The following is a 20,117-nucleotide window of genomic DNA, read 5'->3' as shown; positions in this document are numbered from 1 at the left end:
CACGTCAACCACTGCTGTCCTTCTTGCCCCCTCTCAACCATCCGCCACTCCGTCTCCCGCCTTGAGCAGTTCCCGCTCATCTGCCCACAGTCATGTGTCTGTCATGGACATGTTTGAGCGTAAGAAGCCAATGTCACCAAGTCACCCCCTTGCCCAGCGTCTGACAGCTGGCTTGTCCGAACTATTAGCCCGCCAGCTTTTACCATACAATCTGGTTGAGTCTGAGGCGTTCAAAAAATTTGTAGCTATTGGGACACCGCAGTGGAAGGTACCCGGCCGGAATTTCTTTTCACAAAAGGCCATCCCCAACTTGTACTCGATTGTGCAAAAGGAAGTCATGGCATGTCTGGCACACAGTGTTGGGGCAAGGGTCCATCTGACCACTGATACCTGGTCTGCAAAGCATGGTCAGGGCAGGTATATCACCTACACTGCGCATTGGGTAAACCTGCTGACGGCTGACAAGCAAGGAATGCGTGGCATTGCAGAGGAGTTGGTGACACCGCCACGAATTGCAGGCAGTCCTGCTGCCACCTCCTCTACTCCTCCTACTCCATCCTCTTCCATAACCTCCTCGGCTGAGTCCTCTTGTGCTGCTGCGTCTTGCTCCACATCAACGGCACCCCCCCAGCTCCCCAGGTACTATTCCACATCCCGGATACGGCAGTGTCACGCCGTCTTGGGTTTGACTTGCTTGAAAGCAGAGAGTCACACCGGACAAGCACTCCTGTCCGCCCTGAACGCACAGGTGGAAAAGTGGCTGACTCCGCAGCAACTGGATATCGGCAAAGTGGTGTGTGACAACGGAAGAAATTTGTTGGCGGCATTGCATTTGGGCAAGTTGACACATGTGCCGTGCATGGCACATGTGTGTAATCTGATCGTACAACGCTTTGTGCATAAGTACACAGGCTTACAGGACGTCCTGAAGCAGGCCAGGAAGGTGTGTGGCCATTTCAGGCGTTCCTACACGGCCATGGCTCACTTTGCCGATATCCAGCGGCGAAACAACATGCCAGTGAGGCGCTTGATTTGCGACAGCCCTACACGTTGGAATTCAACACTCCTAATGTTCGACCGCCTGCTCCAACAAGAAAAAGCTGTTAATGAATATTTGTATGACCGGGGTGCTAGGACAGCCTCTGGGGAGCTGGGAATTTTTTTGCCACGTTACTGGACGCTCATGCGCAATGCCTGTAGGCTCATGCGTCCTTTTGAGGAGGTGACAAACCTAGTCAGTCGCAACGAAGGCACCATCAGCGACATCATACCATTTTTTTTCTTCCTGGAGCGTGCCCTGCGAAGAGTGCTGGATCAGGCTGTAGATGAGCGTGAAGAGGAAGAGGAAGAGTTGTGGTCACCATCACCACCAGAAACAGCCTTATCAGCATCGCTTGCTGGACCTGCGGCAACGCTGGAAGAGGATTGTGAGGAAGAGGAGTCAGAGGAGGATTGTAGCTTTGAGGAGGAGGAGGAGGAGCAAGACCAAACACAACAGGCATCCCATGGTGCTCGTTGTCACCTATCTGGTACCCGTGGTGTTGTACGTGGCTGGGGGGAAGAACATACCTTCAATGACATCAGTGAGGAGGAGGAACGGGAAATGAGTAGCTCGGCATCCAACCTTGTGCAAATGGGGTCTTTCATGCTGTCCTGCCTGTTGAGGGACCCTCGTATAAAAAGGCTGAAGGAGAACGACCTGTACTGGGTGTCCACGCTACTAGACCCCCGGTATAAGCAGAAAGTGGCGGAAATGTTACCGAATTACAACAAGTCGGAAAGGATGCCGCATTTGCAAAATAAATTAAAAAGTATGCTTTACACAGCGTATAAGGGTGATGTCACAGCACAACGAGAATCTAACAGGGGGAGAGGTGGAAGTCATCCTCCTCCTCCTCCTCCCACGACCACGCTGGCAAGGACAGGACGCTTTAAAGACGTGTTGTTGATGGAGGACATGCGGACCTTTTTAAGTCCTATGCATCGCCTCAGCCCTTCGTGATCCACCCTCAGAGAGCGACTCGACCGACAGGTAGCAGACTACCTCGCCCTAACTGCAGATATCGACACTCTGAGGAGTGATGAACCCCTTGACTACTGGGTGTGCAGGCTTGACCTGTGGCCTGAGCTATCCCAATTTGCGATAGAACTTATGGCCTGCCCCGCTTCAAGTGTCCTGTCAGAAAGGACCTTCAGTGCAGCAGGAGGTATTGTCACTGAGAAGAGAAGTCGCCTAGGTCAAAAAAGTCTAGATTACCTCACCTTTATTAAGATGAATGAGGGATGGATCCCGAAGGGACTGACACTGGGCGATACATTCGATTAAAAAAGGCCTGATGAGATGAGCTGCCTTGGGCTAATAATGGTCCACACGCTGCTGTATTTTAGCTCTGAATGACGTTTGACTTGCGTGACTTATCCGCCACCAACTAGGGTTCAAGCCGCCATGTTTTAGGGCACATTCTGCCCTACAGCAGCGGCTGCAACAATACCAATTTTTTCAGGCATGTGTACATGCCTAATTTTTAGGCCCACTGGTGCAGCACTGTGGCTTCAAAAACCAAACCAAAAAAAAATCCTCCAAGATGGCACCAATATACCAGTGGTCTAAGCATTTTCCCACCTTGGCCTAAAAAGGGGAGGTGATTCAACAATTAAAAATCTCTGCCATTTACACGTCCACTGATAGGAGACGCGGAAGGTATTAAACTGATATGAACAATACTAAACTCACCACTCCTATCTGGTGGCACATTAGCTTGCCCGCGCAGTGCCCCAAATTTCAAGTAAGAGGACCGACCAAGCATCTTCTTCCATCTCCCTGTTACATAAATCAATGCCATATCCATAGAAATTGTAGAGAATATCCAGAATAGTTTTACAGGGCCAAATCATGTCACCTGTTGAAAGAGGTGACCTTGCTCGGGTCCCAGGTGTGCGGTTCCTAAAATGGCTGCCATATACATGTCCTCTGATAGGAGACGCAGAAGGTATTAAACTGATATGAACAATACTCCACTCCTATCAGTAGGTCCGTCCCATTGTGATTTATGCCCCCCACCCACCGCGCAGGGATGGGGGCCGGGGGGGAGGAAAGTAGGCCCCCCCATTGTGATTTATGGCCCCCACCCACCGCGCAGGGGTGGGGGCCGAGGGGGGGAGGACAGTAGGTCCCCCCATTGTGATTTATGGCCCCCACCCACCGCGCAGGGGTTGGGGAGGACAGTAGCTCCCCCCAGTGTGTATCATGGGCTTTGAGGACAGGTGTCAATCCATACCTGCCAAGTGACCCTATGTAGGGGTAACAGTCCCTATTCTGCTCTGTGTCAGTGTGTATCATGGTCTCTGTGGACGGGGAACAGTCTCTATTCTGCTCTGTGTCAGTGTGTATCATGGTCTCTGTGGACGGTGAACAGTCTCTATTCTGCTCTGTGTCAGTGTGTATCATGGTCTCTGTGGACAGGGAACAGTCTCTATTCTTCTCTGTGTCAGTGTGTATCAGGGGCTTTGAGGACAGGTGTCAATCCATACCTGCCAATTGACCCTATGTAGGGGGGACAGTCTCTATTCTGCTCTGTGTCAGTGTGTATCATGGTCTCTGTGGACGGTGAACAGTCTCTATTCTGCTCTGTGTCAGTGTGTATCATGGTCTCTGTGGACAGGGAACAGTCTCTATTCTGCTCTGTGTCAGTGTGTATCAGGGGCTTTGAGGACAGGTGTCAATCCATACCTGCCAAGTGACCCTATGTAGGGGGGACAGTCTCTATTCTGCTCTGTGTCAGTGTGTATCATGGTCTCTGTGGACAGGGAACAGTCTCTATTCTGCTCTGTGTCAGTGTGTATCAGGGGTTTTGAGGACAGGTGTCAATCAATATCTGCCAAGTGACCCTATGTAGGGGGAACAGTCCCTATTCTGCTCTGTGTCAGTGTGTACCAAGGGTTTTGAGGACAGGTGTCAATCCATATCTGCCAAGTGACACTATGTAGGAGGAACAGTCCCTATTCTGCTCTGTGTCAGTGTGTATCAGGGGTTTTGAGGACAGGTGTCAATCCATATCTGCCAAGTGACCCTATGTAGGGAGAACAGTCCCTATTCTGCTCTGTGTCAGTGTGTATCAGGGGTTTTGAGGACAGGTGTCAATCCATATCTGCCAAGTGACCCTATGTAGGGGGAACAGTCTCTATTCTGCTCTGTGTCAGTGTGTATCGGGGATCATTAGGATAGGTGTCAATCAATATCTGCCAAGTGACCCTATGTAGGGGGAACAGTCCATATTCTGCTCTGTGTCAGTGTGTATCAAGGATTTGACTATCTTTATTCAGATTCAAAAATTACAATTCCAGGAAAAATTTAACAAACATTTCCAAGAACATGTTATGCACATCATAGAAACAACGTAAACCTCTTTAAAGCCACAAACTTAAGACAAAAAATACGTACACACAATGTGTAAGGGTTTGAAAGAATATTCTGAATCCTTACATGTTTACTTTATCGTTTGTTTGATTTTTGTGAACCATATATAAACTACAAGCAGCGTGAAAACTATAAAAACTCAAGTGGCCATGCTGATCAAATTAAATAGTATGCTTTACACAGCGTATAAGGGTGATGTCACAGCACAACGGGAATGTAACAGGGGAAGAGGTGAAAGTCATCCTCCCCCTCCCACGACCCCGCCATATCTGCCAAGTGACCCTATGTAGGGGTAACAGTCTCTATTCTGCTCTGTGTCAGTGTGTATCATGGTCTCTGAGGGCGGGGAACAGTCTCTATTCTGCTCTGTGTCAGTGTGTATCAGGGGCTTTGAGGACAGGTATCAATGTTAGGTGATTTCTGCCCTTTATGGATTAAAAGCAGACTCTGCATCAACTGTGCAATTTTCCATGGGAGTTTTGCCATGGATCCCCCTCCGGCATGCCACAGTCCAGGTGTTAGTCCCCTTGAAACAACTTTTCCATCACTTTTGTGGCCAGAAAGAGTCCCTGTTGGTTTTAAAATTCGCCTGCCCATTGAAGTCAATGGCGGTTCGCCGGTCGCGAACCGAAAATTTCGGGTTCGCGACAACACTAATGGTTTCATTCTGAATCAAATATCATCCAAATTCTTTAGAACAGCAATTTTGGAAGTGTCTGTATTTCCAAACCTTTGGAACCCAAAATGAAAATTCAGAAAGAATTATAACAAATTAGCGGCCTGGCCTCTTCGCTCATTAGTAGATATGCTGGTGCCTGGCCTGTTTGCTCCATAGCCAACATGTTACTGTCCCTTCTCGCACATGCACCCCAGACCTGCACGACTTCTACAGGAATGTCCCTAATTATGGAATGACCTCCCGTGGAACACTAAAGTCTCCCTGTCAATAAATTCTCAAAATAATACCTAAAAACATTCTCCTTTAGAGAAGCCTATCAGTTCTCCCCTTAACTCCTTATCCCCTATAACCTTCCTCTGCTATCTCCCATCTACTGTGCTCCCTCCTACCAGACACCTTGATTGATCACTTGATTCTCTCTCACTTCCCTTTGTCTATTTGTAAGCTCATTTGGGAAGCTCACTCTTAAGCTATTGTTCCTTCATGTCATACGTGTTTTTGTTAGAATTAAATATTTTTTCTTATTTTCATATTGTACAGTTCTGCTGAATATGCAGAACATGTTGTGCTATATAAATAATTGAAATTACAATTGTATAGACACTGATAACAATTTCATTGCACACTCACATAGAAGACATATGAGGGAGCAGAAGGCAGACAAGAACACAAATATGTCTACATATATGGCCTGACACAGATCCTCCAGTTTCAGTTACATATAAAGGCTACGGGATGAACATGTTTGTCTCCACATCACAGTAACTCACAAGGTTCTTCTTCTTTCAGCCTTGTGGCTTCCTAAAAAAATTGTAAATGTAACAAATGTAGCGCACCACTCAGAGAGTGAAACTACAGAAATCCATTGATTGACTGTCGTAAAGAATAAATCATGTGTTTTTCTATTTTTCTTTTTACAGAATGTGACTAATTAAGCTGCATGATGCCCTTGTTATTACCTTTTTCTTTCGAAGCTCTTTCTTTCTTTGAAACCTCGATAGTGAGATTGGATTGTTGTTGCTGCCTCATTTTCCTGTGCCAGCATGTCATTTCTTTTCCTCCTTACGAGATACCCTCTGGCAACTAATACAAATTGTAGGTGTGAATGAAACAAATATATACATATGTAAAAATGGAGATATTTAAATGATAAATGTTGACTTACCGGCTTGGAATTTAGTAATGAACTCTTCCATCTTCTCTGTTTTTGTTAGTTCTATTTCTTTCCGGACTGCGTAACCCCTAAAAGCTTCATATTAAAACAATGATCAATATATACCACCTATAATTATACAATAAATAAATATACAGATTTGTTTTGTTTAGCTGATTGTTTCACCAACATGAACACCTCCAAAAAAACGACCTCTTCTTTTTAGAGTGTTCCAGTGTATTTTGTGCTTTTGTTCAAAGATAGGGCCTTTAAAATATCCATATTAAGGGTGCCCAAACAGAGGCCTAGGCTTTCTTAGGTCCTCCTTCAAAATACCCCATGTAGCCATAGATGGGTACTTTTCCAATATATTGCCCTACGTTTTCTGTTACTCCAGATACTGTTCCTGCGTTCCATGTTTATTGGCAAGTTCAACTTGTCCTTTCAGTTTCACTTCTGTTGCATCAAATCTAATCAACTTTTACTTTGTTTTGAGTTCTGTTCCATTAAGTCTACAACAATAAAACTCATTTTTTTGCATGCCATGTTCTCTGAATGACTTTGACATTTGCAATACTTTTGTTTGGCTCAGCTGCTCTGCTAATTCAAGTTCTTCGGTGTAACATTGTACATTCTACTTAGATACGAGTTATTGCATTGTCGTGATCATTTTTCTGTTTATCTAATTGGAACTGGTTTCCAATAGAAATCTTAGCAGCCACAAGATACCAAAATTCTAACTAAATATCAGACGCAGATGGAGTGCACTTACCCTTGCAAAAATAATCTAATTATCTATTTAATAATCAAGTCCTGTCTAACTCACCTTTACAATCAAGGGTAAAGTCTAGCAATCCATAGGTTATGTGAATCCATACGTTATATAAAAACAATGTATAGCATTAACACACATCAATGCTACATTTGTATTGATATAGACACTATTCGGATATATTTATTTTAATCAAAATTAAGGTATATGGAAAAGATTTTAGATGTCTACATTTTATTTTTCGCTTCTATTACCATCTCTAATTACTTTCTGTCAACAATCAAACCTACTAATTGTCCAGCCATATTTGGGAATCATGTTCTTTGCACTAATAGATTATATTTTCCATGTTAATCTATTATTTTAACTAAAAAAAAACCTGTCTTTAGATTGAAATTGCACACAAAAAAAGCAAGCATGAATCTACTTCAATCTTACTGTAGACGTTTCTTTACTTGAACCTAAACCACTTCATTCTTCTTTCTTCGTCTGTCTCTCCTAAACTGCTCTTCAGAACACCTCAACATTCTCAAATGAACCTTAATAGTTTTCTGAAATGTCTTCCTTAATGATACAAGTCAAATGGTTGATCTTCACAGCAACGTAACTATTCTATTACGTTCCACTGATGAGTCATCTTATCCTGAGACACATTTATACTGTATGCACCGGTTAACACACACAATTCTTTTTTGTGTCTTTCGATGTGCCACTATTGCTAAGTGTCCTTCGTTATACTGCATGATATATTGATACTGCATACATTTTTAACTACAACATTGTACATTTTACACGTATCCTACATGGAGGAAAAATAGATTACCTGATTGTATTTTCACTGCACTCTGTTCTCTTTTGAAAAGCATCTTTTGGTATCTCTTTACACCGAGCCAACCTCTCACACACGCTTGAAGATGAGTGATTCTGCCAACGATGGTTTTTACCATTCTATTCAGCTGTTCAACGTGGTAGTATTTAAGAAACACCTGGAAAAAAAATACTGCATTGTGTAAGATTTTTAAAAAAGTTTCATTTAATCATACCTACCACAATGTTGTTTTAAAATCAAATGAATATCTTAGTTTTAAATAAGCTTAACCTTGTTTGAAACACTTCTGAGTGACAATGGTGTGTGTAATGGCTAAGCCACAACACATTATGTGATTATGCTATTCAGTAAATGTTTGCTTGCAATTAAAATAAATAAGAAATAACAATATAGAACAATTCTATTGAATGGCAAATTCAATAAAAAAAAGAAACCTACCGTACTTATCTCATGATTTGCAGAAATTCAGACAACCACAATCTTCTTAAATTCCAAGTAGATCCTCATTGGGAAAATTCATTGTATGTAGTTCATGGTAGAAAAGTGTTAAAGAGTGCATCTTTAGGCCCTTTGCTCAGTCAAACAAACTAACTAACTGATTGATTGCATTCATCTTTCCTTAAAGGGACACTTTGGGTGCCAAAACTACTTGCAATGCATTTGATAGATTTTAGCCTCGTTAATATGCTGTATTTTTTTTGCATGCTTTATAGTTTTTGTATAAAATTAATAAATGTTTCGCAGTATGCTGCACCATAAGCCTGCCTCTTTAGTCACACCCCCTCACTCCAGAAAATGACTTCCTTATTCAGCTCAGCAGCTGACAGTACTAAATGATCTGAACAACAAAACAATCTGCATTAGAATAAGAGGGCACCCAGGGAGGCATATAGTAAGGATATCACTATCTGTTTGTATTTTCTCTGGCTGTCTGCAGCCAGGATGTGAATTAATGACCACTCACTCCTTGTTGTTGGGGCTGGTAGGCAGGTAGTACAGAACTATACAGAAATACGATCAACGAAAGAACACCTTATTTGAATTCTACAGATTTACATATCAGGACACAATAACAACCATCTGTTCCTTAGCAGGTTTTAAAATGTGTGTACATTTATTTAACCAAAATAAAGCCAAAATGGAGAAGCCATGTGTGAAAAACTAAGTACACATTATGATTTAATAGCTTGTAGAGCCAACTTTAGCACCAATAACTTAAAGTATTCATTTTCTCTATGAATTTATCAGTCAGTCACATCGTTGTGGATCGATTTTGGCCCATTCTTCTTTACAACATTGCTTCAGTTCATTGAGGTCTGCTGGCATTAACGACAACTAATGGTGACGGGCTAAACCAGGGAGTGTGACTTCAAATAGATTACTAATAGTAAGTATCACTTTTATTGGTAATATAAAAAAAAATCAGTTTATTAAATTGATATATGAGTACATTGAAAAATATAAAGTACAGGGAGAAAGTGAAAAAAAATGAAAAAACACCTTTCACTTTTGTGTTTTCTTTTTCCATGTACTAATATATCAATTTAATAATGAAACGGTTTTCTTACCGTTTGGGACCAGGGCTGTTTTAACATTTCTGTTGTGTTTATCTGAAATTTTCCTCTTACTCATTTACTGTACCCACACATATTATGTACCGGTTTCTCGGCATTAAATGGTATTTCTAAAGATACCACTATTTTCATCATATCATATAATTTACTATAATTTCTTTTATAAAATATGATGACAAAATGTAAAAAAAAAAAACACTTTTTCTAACTTTGACCCCCAAAATCTGTTACGCATCTACAACCGCCAAAAAACACCAATGCTAAATAGTTTCTAAGTTTTGTCTTGAGTTTAGAAATACCCAATGTTAACATGTACTTAGCTTTTTTTGGAAAGTTATAGGGCTATAAGTACAAGTAGCACTTTGCTATTTCCAAACCATTTTTTTTTTCAAAACAAACGCAAGTTACATTGTAACACTGATATCTGTCAGGAATCCTCTGCACATGGATATATTTTTTAAAGGAAGACAACCTAAGGTATTAAACCTGGGGTATTTTGACTCTTTTCATGCAACCATTTTACCACCAATCTATGCCAAATTTAAAAATAAAAAAATAATTGGTGATTTGTTTGACACACAAAGAAATGTAAAAATACATGTACTGATAACTTTAAGGGTTACTGCTAAAGAACACCCCAATATGTGTTCAGCAACATCTGAGTACAGCGATAACACCCATGTATAGGTGTGTCGGGTTATCTGGGGGCTAAAAGACCTTATTTGGAGGGTGCGCATTCCAGTTTTTCAACTTGGAATTTTCACAGCTGGTCATCATGCACCCATTTCCTATTTGGGACATTTTTTTAAACCGGCCAATGTAATTTACCCCCCTCAAACTATATATTTTTGAAAAGTAGACAACCCAGGGTATTTATTATGGGCTATGTCCAGACTTTTTCATTAGCCACTTAGTCATAAACACTGACCAAAGTTAGCATTTATATTTGTTTGTGTGTTAAAAATGCAAAAAACTATTATGAACGCTAAATTTGGCCAGTGTTTGTGACTAAGTGGCTACATTTACAATACCTTGGGTTGTCTTCTTTTGCAAAGGGTATGCCATCATGGGGGTAATTCTCATTCCTGGACTACCATACGCTCTCAAAGGCAACATAACCAATCTGGCAAATTTAAATGTGAAAAAACTGCCTTATATTTGACCCTGTAACTTTGAAAACCACAATAAAACCTGTACATGAGGGGTACTGTTATACTAGGAAAACTTCGCCGAACACAAGTATTAGTGTTTCAAAACCGTAAAACATATCACAACAATGATATCATCAGTGAAAGTGCTGTTTGGCCTGGGTTGACAGGCAGGTCCCCCAAATTGAAATCAATAAAATTACTTAATTATGTAAAAATATTACATAAATATGCAGTGAGAGGGGGTATCGCATATTGCCTCGACATTGAGGCATCGCTGCAATACCATTAGAGCGGCTGGAAGTGACCATGATTGCTTCCAGCGCTCTAATTAGCGTCCCTAAGGACCGTTTTTTGTCGGACATGGTCACTATGGTTTTAAATTGCCCATCCAATCCCTTTTTTGCCTTGGAACAATTTCTTGCATCTAAATGTTTTTTCTAGTCTACCGGCATTTGCTTATGCACAGCTCCCTTACAGTTTCAGCACATACCTGTTCAGTCTTTTTCTAATTGTACTGTTTTTCAAAAATATTTTTCATTTTTGAATAATCTTTCTCACTGTAAAATGATGGACTTTAAGTTGTTTGAAAATGGCGTTATAACCCTTCCCAGTTTGATAGGCACCAACAATTCCTTCTTTAAGATCATTGCTGTTGTCTTTCCTCCTTGGCATTGTGTTCTGAATGCTCCAGACCAGCAAACTGCTAAAACGTTGGCTTCTACAGAGGCATTTGATTAACAGCAACTGTCTGCTACTAAGCCTCTTAATTTCTATGGAAGTAGTGAGGGTGTGCTTAGTTTTTCACACTTGGCTTCTCCATTTTGGCTTTATTTTTGACAAGTAAATCATGACACTGTGTTTTTCATCACCTGAGGTTATATTTACCTAATTCTAAGACCTGCTAAGGAACAGATAATTGTTATTATGTCCTGATATGTAAAAATAGAATTCAAATAGGGTGTACTTTATTTTTCCCATGAATATATAATGCATGTAGTTTTGCTGCAGCTTTACTGCTTATGTTTAGTCAACATGAAGGACAATTGAAGGATGGATATGACAAGCAATAGGTGTTTTCAAACATGTATACATTCCATATACTCATAAACTCAATATGGACTAATTATAACTATATTTATTTATATATTCATAAATGTAAATGGGCTTTAATTGCTCACCCACAGTTACCTTTGCTTTTCCCAAGACCCAGTTATCAAGATTTGCTTTTAACAAAATAGCCATACAGCATTCTGGGTTAGCTGGAGGGTCTTCATTTGACTTGTAGCAAATAAGATGGTACCTTCAAGAAAACAAAAGAGTATTTTTAAGTAAGAGTAGCACACACTTCTCTAATAAATGTAAATAAACGTACAAAAAGTACTTTTATGCTACAGGCAAACAGCACAAGCAAGCCAGAACAGCCCGAGTTAACTCCACTACGTGGCACCTCGAGTATGAGACGCCAGACACAAAAACCCAACAGAGACATCGGGGCCATGCTCCCGAGGCCCATGAAAACTAAACCAACACCAGTGGAGGCCTCCTACACTGCTGCTGCACCAACTCTAGAGTCAGTAAACGGGGACCACAAGTCAGTGACTGCTCTTAAAACTGAACAATTATTAAGGATGCAATACACAGATAACTCGGCTCCAACCACCAGAGGGGATCTTAAAATTCTCCTCTCGGATCTCCACAAAATGATGGCAGCTGACCTAGCGCTTTTAAGAATGGAGATCGAGGCTAACACTGAACGTGTTAAGGTGGCAGAAGAAGATATCACGGATGTCCGACCACAGTAACTCACCTGAAAGGTGAGATCCAGCAACTCTATACTTACCATGACAACATGTCTCAACGACTCACAGCCCTTGAAGACCAACAACGTGGCAACAATTTAAAGATCCGCAGCATCCCCGCCATGGTAGTGGCTGAAGAGCTGCTACACTACATCCGGAGGCTGCTTACCTCCAGTCTCTCACCACCAGTGGTCAAGAAGATTACTCTGGATGTCACATTCCAGATCGCTAACACTGACAAATCCTCTCCCGCAGAGTTGCGAGATGTCAGATTAAATGCACCTCAAAAACGGATAAGGCCTGCATCATGCCAGCATTAAGGAGTAAAACTCTGCTGACTTTCGAGGACTCCTCACCTGGGCAACACTGCAATGGCGCAGAACCCTGGGCCCTATAACTACCCTGCAGCCTGTTATATCAACCTGATCCTACCCTGTATCACTCTCACCAGTGTTGTATAGGATAATTTACTCCTGATTACATAAGAAAAAAGTGCTAGAAAATACTGATTTTGTTATTACTGCTTTTATTGAATTATCCAACTAATTAAATGTATTGTTTACAACAAGCACTAAAAAATAAAGAATTATAAAAAAAAATACTTTAATTTATTCTTTTTGTTATTTAATTAAATCCTATTTCCCCTACAATTTTCTCAGTATTATTTTATATTTGCTTTGAGTTTCACGCACTTAAGCTATATTTACATTTGAACACTGGTTAATCTCTCATTAATTTGTCTCAATATTTATTTTAGAGTCCGTAGGCTTAATCATTTAATATACAGGAATATAAAATAAAAAATAAAAAAAGCATAATTAAAAATAATTAAGCTCCCAGTAGGAGAATTCCCTCAAGCAGCACATTTTTGGAGAACTGAATAGAAAGTGCAAAAAAAAAAAAAATGGTCAAAAGTATCTAAGGAAAGCGGAGACTATTTAGGCTTAAAATCTATATGTTTCATAAACGCATTTTATAACCCATAAGGTAATACAATATAGTAAACTAATTGTATCTTTTTTTTTTTTATTAATTATTCATTTCTTCAAGGTAAAATCAGCTGATTCTTACCTCTTTATAAAGTTAGCAAAAAGTATCCGATGTGAGTAACCGAGTCTTCGTATTCTCGCAGTTTCCAGAATACCAGTGTACCTGAGCTGCACCAGAACCTTTTCTCGATCAAACTTATTTGGCAGACGATCATTATTTGGTTTAATACACCGTACAAAGTGTGGCTGCCCAGACACCATTTTTGACAGTAAATCCATGAGAGAATACTGAAAGAGAATAAATTTTTACATATTATCATATAATTTCCTATACTTTTCTCTGTCCTTCCCTTACTATCTTTCTTCATCTTTCTTTTTCTCCCCTATTATTTTACTCTCTTTCACAGACTGTGCTTGCAAGTTAAAGGAACACTATAGTATCGGGAATTCCTAACACTATAGTTGTAATTACACCATTTAGCCCCCCCCCCGGCCCACGTCTCCTGCCTCTAAAAGGTGTTTTTCCAGTGCCTCGGGGGTCTTGTGACTGGCTCCACACCGCTCTGCCTACTTGGCAGAGATTATTACGTTTGATGATCTCACCCTATCCAATGCATAGGAAAGCATTGGGAGGCTATTGCGAAAGCACAGCAAAACGCCCGTTGAAACAATGAATCTCTATGAAGAACGTTTAGCGCCTCCATGCAAAACGTGGGGACGCTGAATGTTGGTTCTGTGTGATGTGCAGCACTGAACCAGGAAGCACCTCTAGTGGCCTTCTGAGTGGCTGCCATTAGAGGTGTTCCTAGGCAGCAATGCAAACACTGCCTTTTCTCTGAAAACGCAGCACTTACATTACAAATGTGCAGGGACTGACTATACTTACCAGAACAACTACATAAAGCTGTAGTTATTCTGGTGACTATAGCGTCCCTTTAAACCCACTGAAATATAAACAACCCATTAAGAAAACGAAAATATTACCCTAAAATATGAGGCAACTGTCTGGGTTTTCATGTTGGTAGTCTCCCTTGGATGATGGGAATCTCCAAATTCACTCTATTAAAATGATAAACATATCAAACATTATTTGTATAATCGGGTTATGTTTTATGGCAGAAAAAGTTAGCATTGGATACCAAAAAAAATAAAAAAAATTGTCAGACTACTGAATAAGACGGAAAAACATATGCTGGTTACATAAATAATGCAGTATGTTTTTGTTTCTGGTGTAAGGGAATGTAATGTGAGCACATTGATGTGATATTGCAGTTGGTCTACAAAGCATAGACAGGCTGACAGACAATAGAACAAATATGTTTACCTCACAGGAGTAATATGAGTGGTATAATATTAAGATATCCAGCTTGATAGAAATAAAATGAACAGGTAAGCAAGGACAGTGGGATTTATCTGTATTTTTAAATATATATATTTACTATATAGTAATGTGTCTAATTTATTTTACCTGGCCACGGTTGGAGCATTTCTGTGCTGTCCGTGACTGGGAGTTTTTTCCCCCTTTGGTTTTTGTGTGAGCCAGATTTCCTATGTCAGACAAAATAAAAACAAAATGCAAATGTCATATTACGTCTTATATTTATGTAACTCGGTGAAATACTGTAGCATTTCTTTCAGTGTGTGCATGCACTTGCTAAAAGGCAAACATAGGTAGTTACGATAATTATGAACTGACTGGATTATCTAAAGTGCTCTTTGTAAAATCTCTTTATGCACTTTATATTGTAGAAAATACTATTATGACCTATATACATTGTTGCTTATGGAACGTAGGAGCACAATGTTTGTCCTTAATTTGTGCAAGAAATTCTACCCAACATGGCATTTTATGTGATACAAAAAATATGAAAGAATATTACATATAAATTGGCTTTGTGGCACAAAAGATGACTGAAATATATCATACTACCGTGATTTGCATTTTTTTTTTATAACTTTCATGCTTATTCACAAAAGTGAGAATTTAAAGTGAATTTCACATTTGTGATCAGTAGAGGAACTGGAAAAATTACAGTATGGTTCTGGTTGCGCAACACTGGCCATAAAATTGAAATTCACCTTAAATGTACTTTGAATTCTCACTTTTGTAAATAACCATGTATGTATTTTTGTGGAAGTCGTTTGAGTTAGTGGGTTTCTAAAGTGTCCTACGTGAGTAATAGGTCTTGTAAAGCAAGGAGATGCACTGAAGATATTGACTGACGTGTACGTGTCATTCTACTACATACATATGTTATCATATCTTTAAGCTATTATTTTAAATGATAGCAAATTCGTTTTTATTTAAATGCGGCGTAATCTAAAATAGAATACATTTCTTTTCCAAAACTATAATTTATCTCACTCATTATTGTTTCATCCTTGGATTATTACAGAAACCCTCTAAGGATCAAAATGATTTAATCTGAGAATAGTGTAGGGCACTATTTCACTCTGAAATTCTCCAAGCTTGTACGACAGGTTGGGACCTTGTTCCACAGATCAACATATAATTTCAAGAACTAAGCAGCACACAGCGCAGTGATAGATGGCGGTTTAATCAACTGTCCAACACAGGCATTTGCTCAACACTAAATGTCGTGAGACTCTTTATTTTTCAGGCTGCAGCATTATGTTACAATTGTTTAAATTGTTTCTTTTTTTTCTCACATCACTCAATGCCCCATAATTACAAAGCAAGTTAACAAAAAAACTAAAGAGCAAGTATTCAGACCCTATGCTATGACTTCAAATTGAGCTCAGATGCATCTCACTTCTCTGGATCAACTTTGAGATGTTTCCACACTTTGAATATAACATCTGTCTATATAATGTCTCACAGTTGTAAATACATATCAGAGCAAAAGCAGGATTGTGTGAAAGCACGGATCTCCCTTCATAAAAATTTGGCTGCATTGAAAGTTCCCAACACTGCAGTGGCCACCAAAGTCATTAAAATGAATATGTTTAGAAGAATCAGGATCTGGCAAACTTAGCAATGAGGGTAGTAGGGCCTTAATAAAAGAGGTGACCAACAACCTGAAGGTCATTCTGCATGGAAGAAATTTGCAGATGCGCAATACTCCACTGATCTGGCCTTTATGGTTGGCTAGCCGGATGGAAGTTTTTCACTGCAAAACACACAAAAGCCCACTTTGTATTTGCAAAATAAAGCACCTAATAGACTCTCAGGATGTGAGAAACAAGATTTTCAGGACTGGTGAAATGAAGCTTAAACTGTTTGGATTTAATTCAAAGTGTCTTGTCTGGAGAAAACCAGGCACCATTCTTTAGTTGCTCAATACTATCCTAACAGTGAAGCATGATGGTGGTAGCATAGTAGGGGGGGGGGGGGGGGGGGACTCACCAGAGGGGGGCTGGAAAACTGGTCAGGTTTGTTGGAAAGCCAAAAGCAGCAAATACAGATATAGAGATATCCTTAATGAAAGCTGGGTTCAGAGTACCCAGGACCTCTAACTGGGCTGATAGATCACCTTCAAACAACAATAATACTAACACAGCCAGCTGGGTTCAGAGTACCCAGGACCTCTAACTGGGCTGATAGATCACCTTCAAACAACAATAATACTAACACAGCCAAGACAACACAAAGGTGGCTCCAGGATAACTCTGTGAATGCCCTTGAGTGACCCAGTTGGAGCCTAGACTTAAACCCAATCAAGTATCTATGGAGAGACCTAAAAACAGCTGTCCACTTACTCCCCCACTCCTCCACTCCCCCACAGTCACACCCCCCCCTCATACTCTCTCCCACACTCCCTTAACAGCCACCCTGTCACAGTCATCCACATTCACACACAGTAACCCTCATACAGAGGCCCCACACCACAGACAGTAACTCTCATACACAATTACCCCTCATGCACACAACACAGTCCTGCCATAAAAATAGTTCACACATCAAGCCAACAACCATCCCATGTACACAACACACTGCAAGAAGCTCCCCCCTACACACACCCTCCCAGACACAGAGATACATGCATGGCTAGTGCTAATTCATGTTAAACTTAGATGGGTGGATTAGTGAGTGGGTGAGAGATGAGTAATGTGGAAGGAGGCTAAAGAAACTTCCCTGGCTGAAAGGCGTGCCAGACAGGGCACACTGAGAAAGTTTATAGTACGTTTGTAAACATTTATTATTTATTCTTTATTATATCTCTTGTTTTGTTTAGTTTCTATATTTGTTTGTTTACTAATTAACAAAAAAAAATGTCAAATGATGCATGTCCCTTTAAAGAATTGTAGCATAAGGTTTGCAACATAAAATAAATAAAAATAAAAATGAAGAGGTCTGAATACTTTCTGAATGCACTGTAGTTTTGAAGTTAGAATGGGACAATACACAAGAACAAAGAAATGCCTCTCAATAAATATGGATAGTCATCACAGTTTTATTGTCTTATAATTTATACACAATATTTATCAGGTACTATATGCAAACAAATCTAATCTGTAATTTGTGTTTCATGAATAATATTTTGTTGTTTGTGCTCTGTAATGTTTTCAGTCAGTGTTAAATGTTACTAAAGTTAAAGAACACTATTACATATTTCCTGAATTTGCATGTCTTTGTAAATGTGGTATAAAAAACGCCAGCAACGCGTTTTATCCTCATTAAATATGGCAGAGGCCTTAGTAGAATGCACTTTGAGAAATATTGAGCAATGCAGGGGAAACCCATAATGAATACAAATACCTACAGCACAGCTCTATAGCAGGTTGACTGGGAACCAGAAATTACAACATTATTGCCCCGTCCACTATACTATTGCAAATATGGCAATGGCCTCATTGTTATTTAGGTTATCTAAATCTACCGTAAGTCAGATACATTTTTAACATTATTTACACCTTTCAAAACAAAACCCTACAATACAGAAAAACAATCAGTGGGTTTGTTATGCAATGTATTTTTATTTGTGTTACTGAATTTATTTTATGGGATGGCTTATAAATAATTTGTCCAGGCTTTTACCAACCATTAACAAAATTAAACACTGATATAATATGTAAAAAAAATTATCAAATAAGCAGGAGGTTAACACAAACTATAAAAAATTCACGATTTATCTATGAGAAGAATCTCAATAATATACTGAAAATTCTTTAGCTTCTATTTTAACTTGGTTATTAATTTAGAGTGAAAAAATAGAACGAAACTAACCCATAAACATTTAAAAAGTCAGCTATGCTTTCAGTTCAATTACTCTGGCTTCAAATGTAAAATTCCCTTTGAATTCTTACTTGAGTGATAACGCTTGTACATCTTTCAGCATGGCAGACAATTACCTGTTTTTGTTAGAGGATTAGTAGCTAAAATGCGAATTAGATTATTTTCAGAGGAACGCAGGAGAAGCACTATGTCAGCTGGTAATGTATCTCTGTTTTTTTCCAGAAATCCACTTGCATTGTAGAGAACCTAAAAAGCAATTCTTTGTTAATAAGAAAAAGTTTCAGAAGTGATTAAACTTCTTCAATGTGACCAAATGTTATTTCGATTCTACTACTAATTTTCTGTTGCAATGAACACTTATCCAATGTGATCGTTGCTTTATTGTAAGCTATCTAGTCTGATATATGTCTAAACATGTTAAAATTTAATTAAGTGTTTGAAATTGAATGAAATATAAATTGTCTGTGTAACGGATCGCCTGGCACCCCGACTGAGTACCTCCGTTAAAGGATGCTCCTAGCGTTTCCTGAGGACTCCAAGCACTCTGGCAGACACCACAATCACCGTATCTGAGAAGCATATGAATCCTCTCAAGCCTCTGAATGCTGTAGACAGTTGAATAGGAACCATACGAATAGGCTTGCACTCCTAGCAGTCAAACTGGAACAGAATACAATAACTCCTCCCCCAAGAATGAGACGACACTTCACTTTGAGGGTTAAAACAGGAACTCCAGATTTATTCACATCACCTCCTTTTAAGACATTATCCCATGCAAGGGAGGGATTTACAGTATACCAATAGCATAACGGTTACAACCCACAGATTCCCTCCCCTCAGATAACCAGTTAACATAATTAACATGTACATAGTTTTACCTGAGTTTTGGATGTACCCTAAATACTTTGGATACATCCACAAATCCAGTATAGCTCCATATAGCTCTAGTCTGGAGGAACAACATATGTGAAAATCAACCCATTCGGATAAAGGGTTTGGGAGTTATGGGACTTTAAAGTTTTGACCGACCGCACAGGCAAAGTAACCGAAAATAGTTCCATGAGGTTTGGCCTTGCGGTCGGTCCCAAAACGTGCGTTAAAAGTCCCGAACGGATTGCCATCCAGAGTTATACCGAAGTCTGGATGAATCCCCATATGTACATTAGTCTTTCTACAGAACAGTGGCTCGTTCGGTAGTTGTGGCACGAATCCATGGAAGTCTGGAGGTCTCAGCGGTGTTTGCCTAGTCGAGTGTCCGATTTTAGTTCCAGACACTCGACGGCAAAACACCGCTGTTCGGGAGTCAAAGATGGCCGCCACCACGTGTTCGTTTTACGAACAAAGGCCACCCAGCGCTCGTCAATTAAGCTGCGGTTAACCGCAGCTGCTGGGTGGTCAATTGATGGCACACTCCAGTTCCCAGGTGGTCCTTAGATCGGTACTTTGTTCGGTAGATTGGATCTACCGAACACTCTGGCAGAAAGGCACGAATAAGCCTTTCTGTAGGGAAAATCAAGGTTTGAACTGCAGGGCCATAATCCAAAGGGAGCAGGCGGG

At 40.0% G+C, this 20,117-nt stretch overlaps 1 protein-coding gene across 1 annotated transcript in view; it reads right to left on the bottom strand.

Moving 5' to 3' along the window:
• The window catches only part of MYO3A (myosin IIIA), a 168,731-nt gene that overhangs the window by 54,743 nt on the left and 93,871 nt on the right, over positions 1–20,117 (bottom strand). Inside the window, exons 22-29 of the mRNA XM_063453143.1 lie at positions 18,677–18,806; positions 14,832–14,911; positions 14,348–14,422; positions 13,446–13,651; positions 11,764–11,875; positions 7,845–8,007; positions 6,262–6,345; positions 6,056–6,179 (exon numbers count right to left, since the gene is read on the bottom strand). Of these exons, the coding sequence (XP_063309213.1) occupies positions 6,056–6,179; positions 6,262–6,345; positions 7,845–8,007; positions 11,764–11,875; positions 13,446–13,651; positions 14,348–14,422; positions 14,832–14,911; positions 18,677–18,806 (974 nt within the window). The remainder of the gene's footprint in view (positions 1–6,055; positions 6,180–6,261; positions 6,346–7,844; positions 8,008–11,763; positions 11,876–13,445; positions 13,652–14,347; positions 14,423–14,831; positions 14,912–18,676; positions 18,807–20,117) is intronic.

This window comes from Pelobates fuscus, chromosome 4, assembly GCF_036172605.1.
Source record: "Pelobates fuscus isolate aPelFus1 chromosome 4, aPelFus1.pri, whole genome shotgun sequence".
NCBI classification, from domain to species: Eukaryota; Metazoa; Chordata; class Amphibia; order Anura; family Pelobatidae; genus Pelobates; species Pelobates fuscus.
The sequence above is the reverse complement of the archived record's forward strand: the minus strand, read 5'-3'. Positions and strand labels throughout refer to the sequence as shown.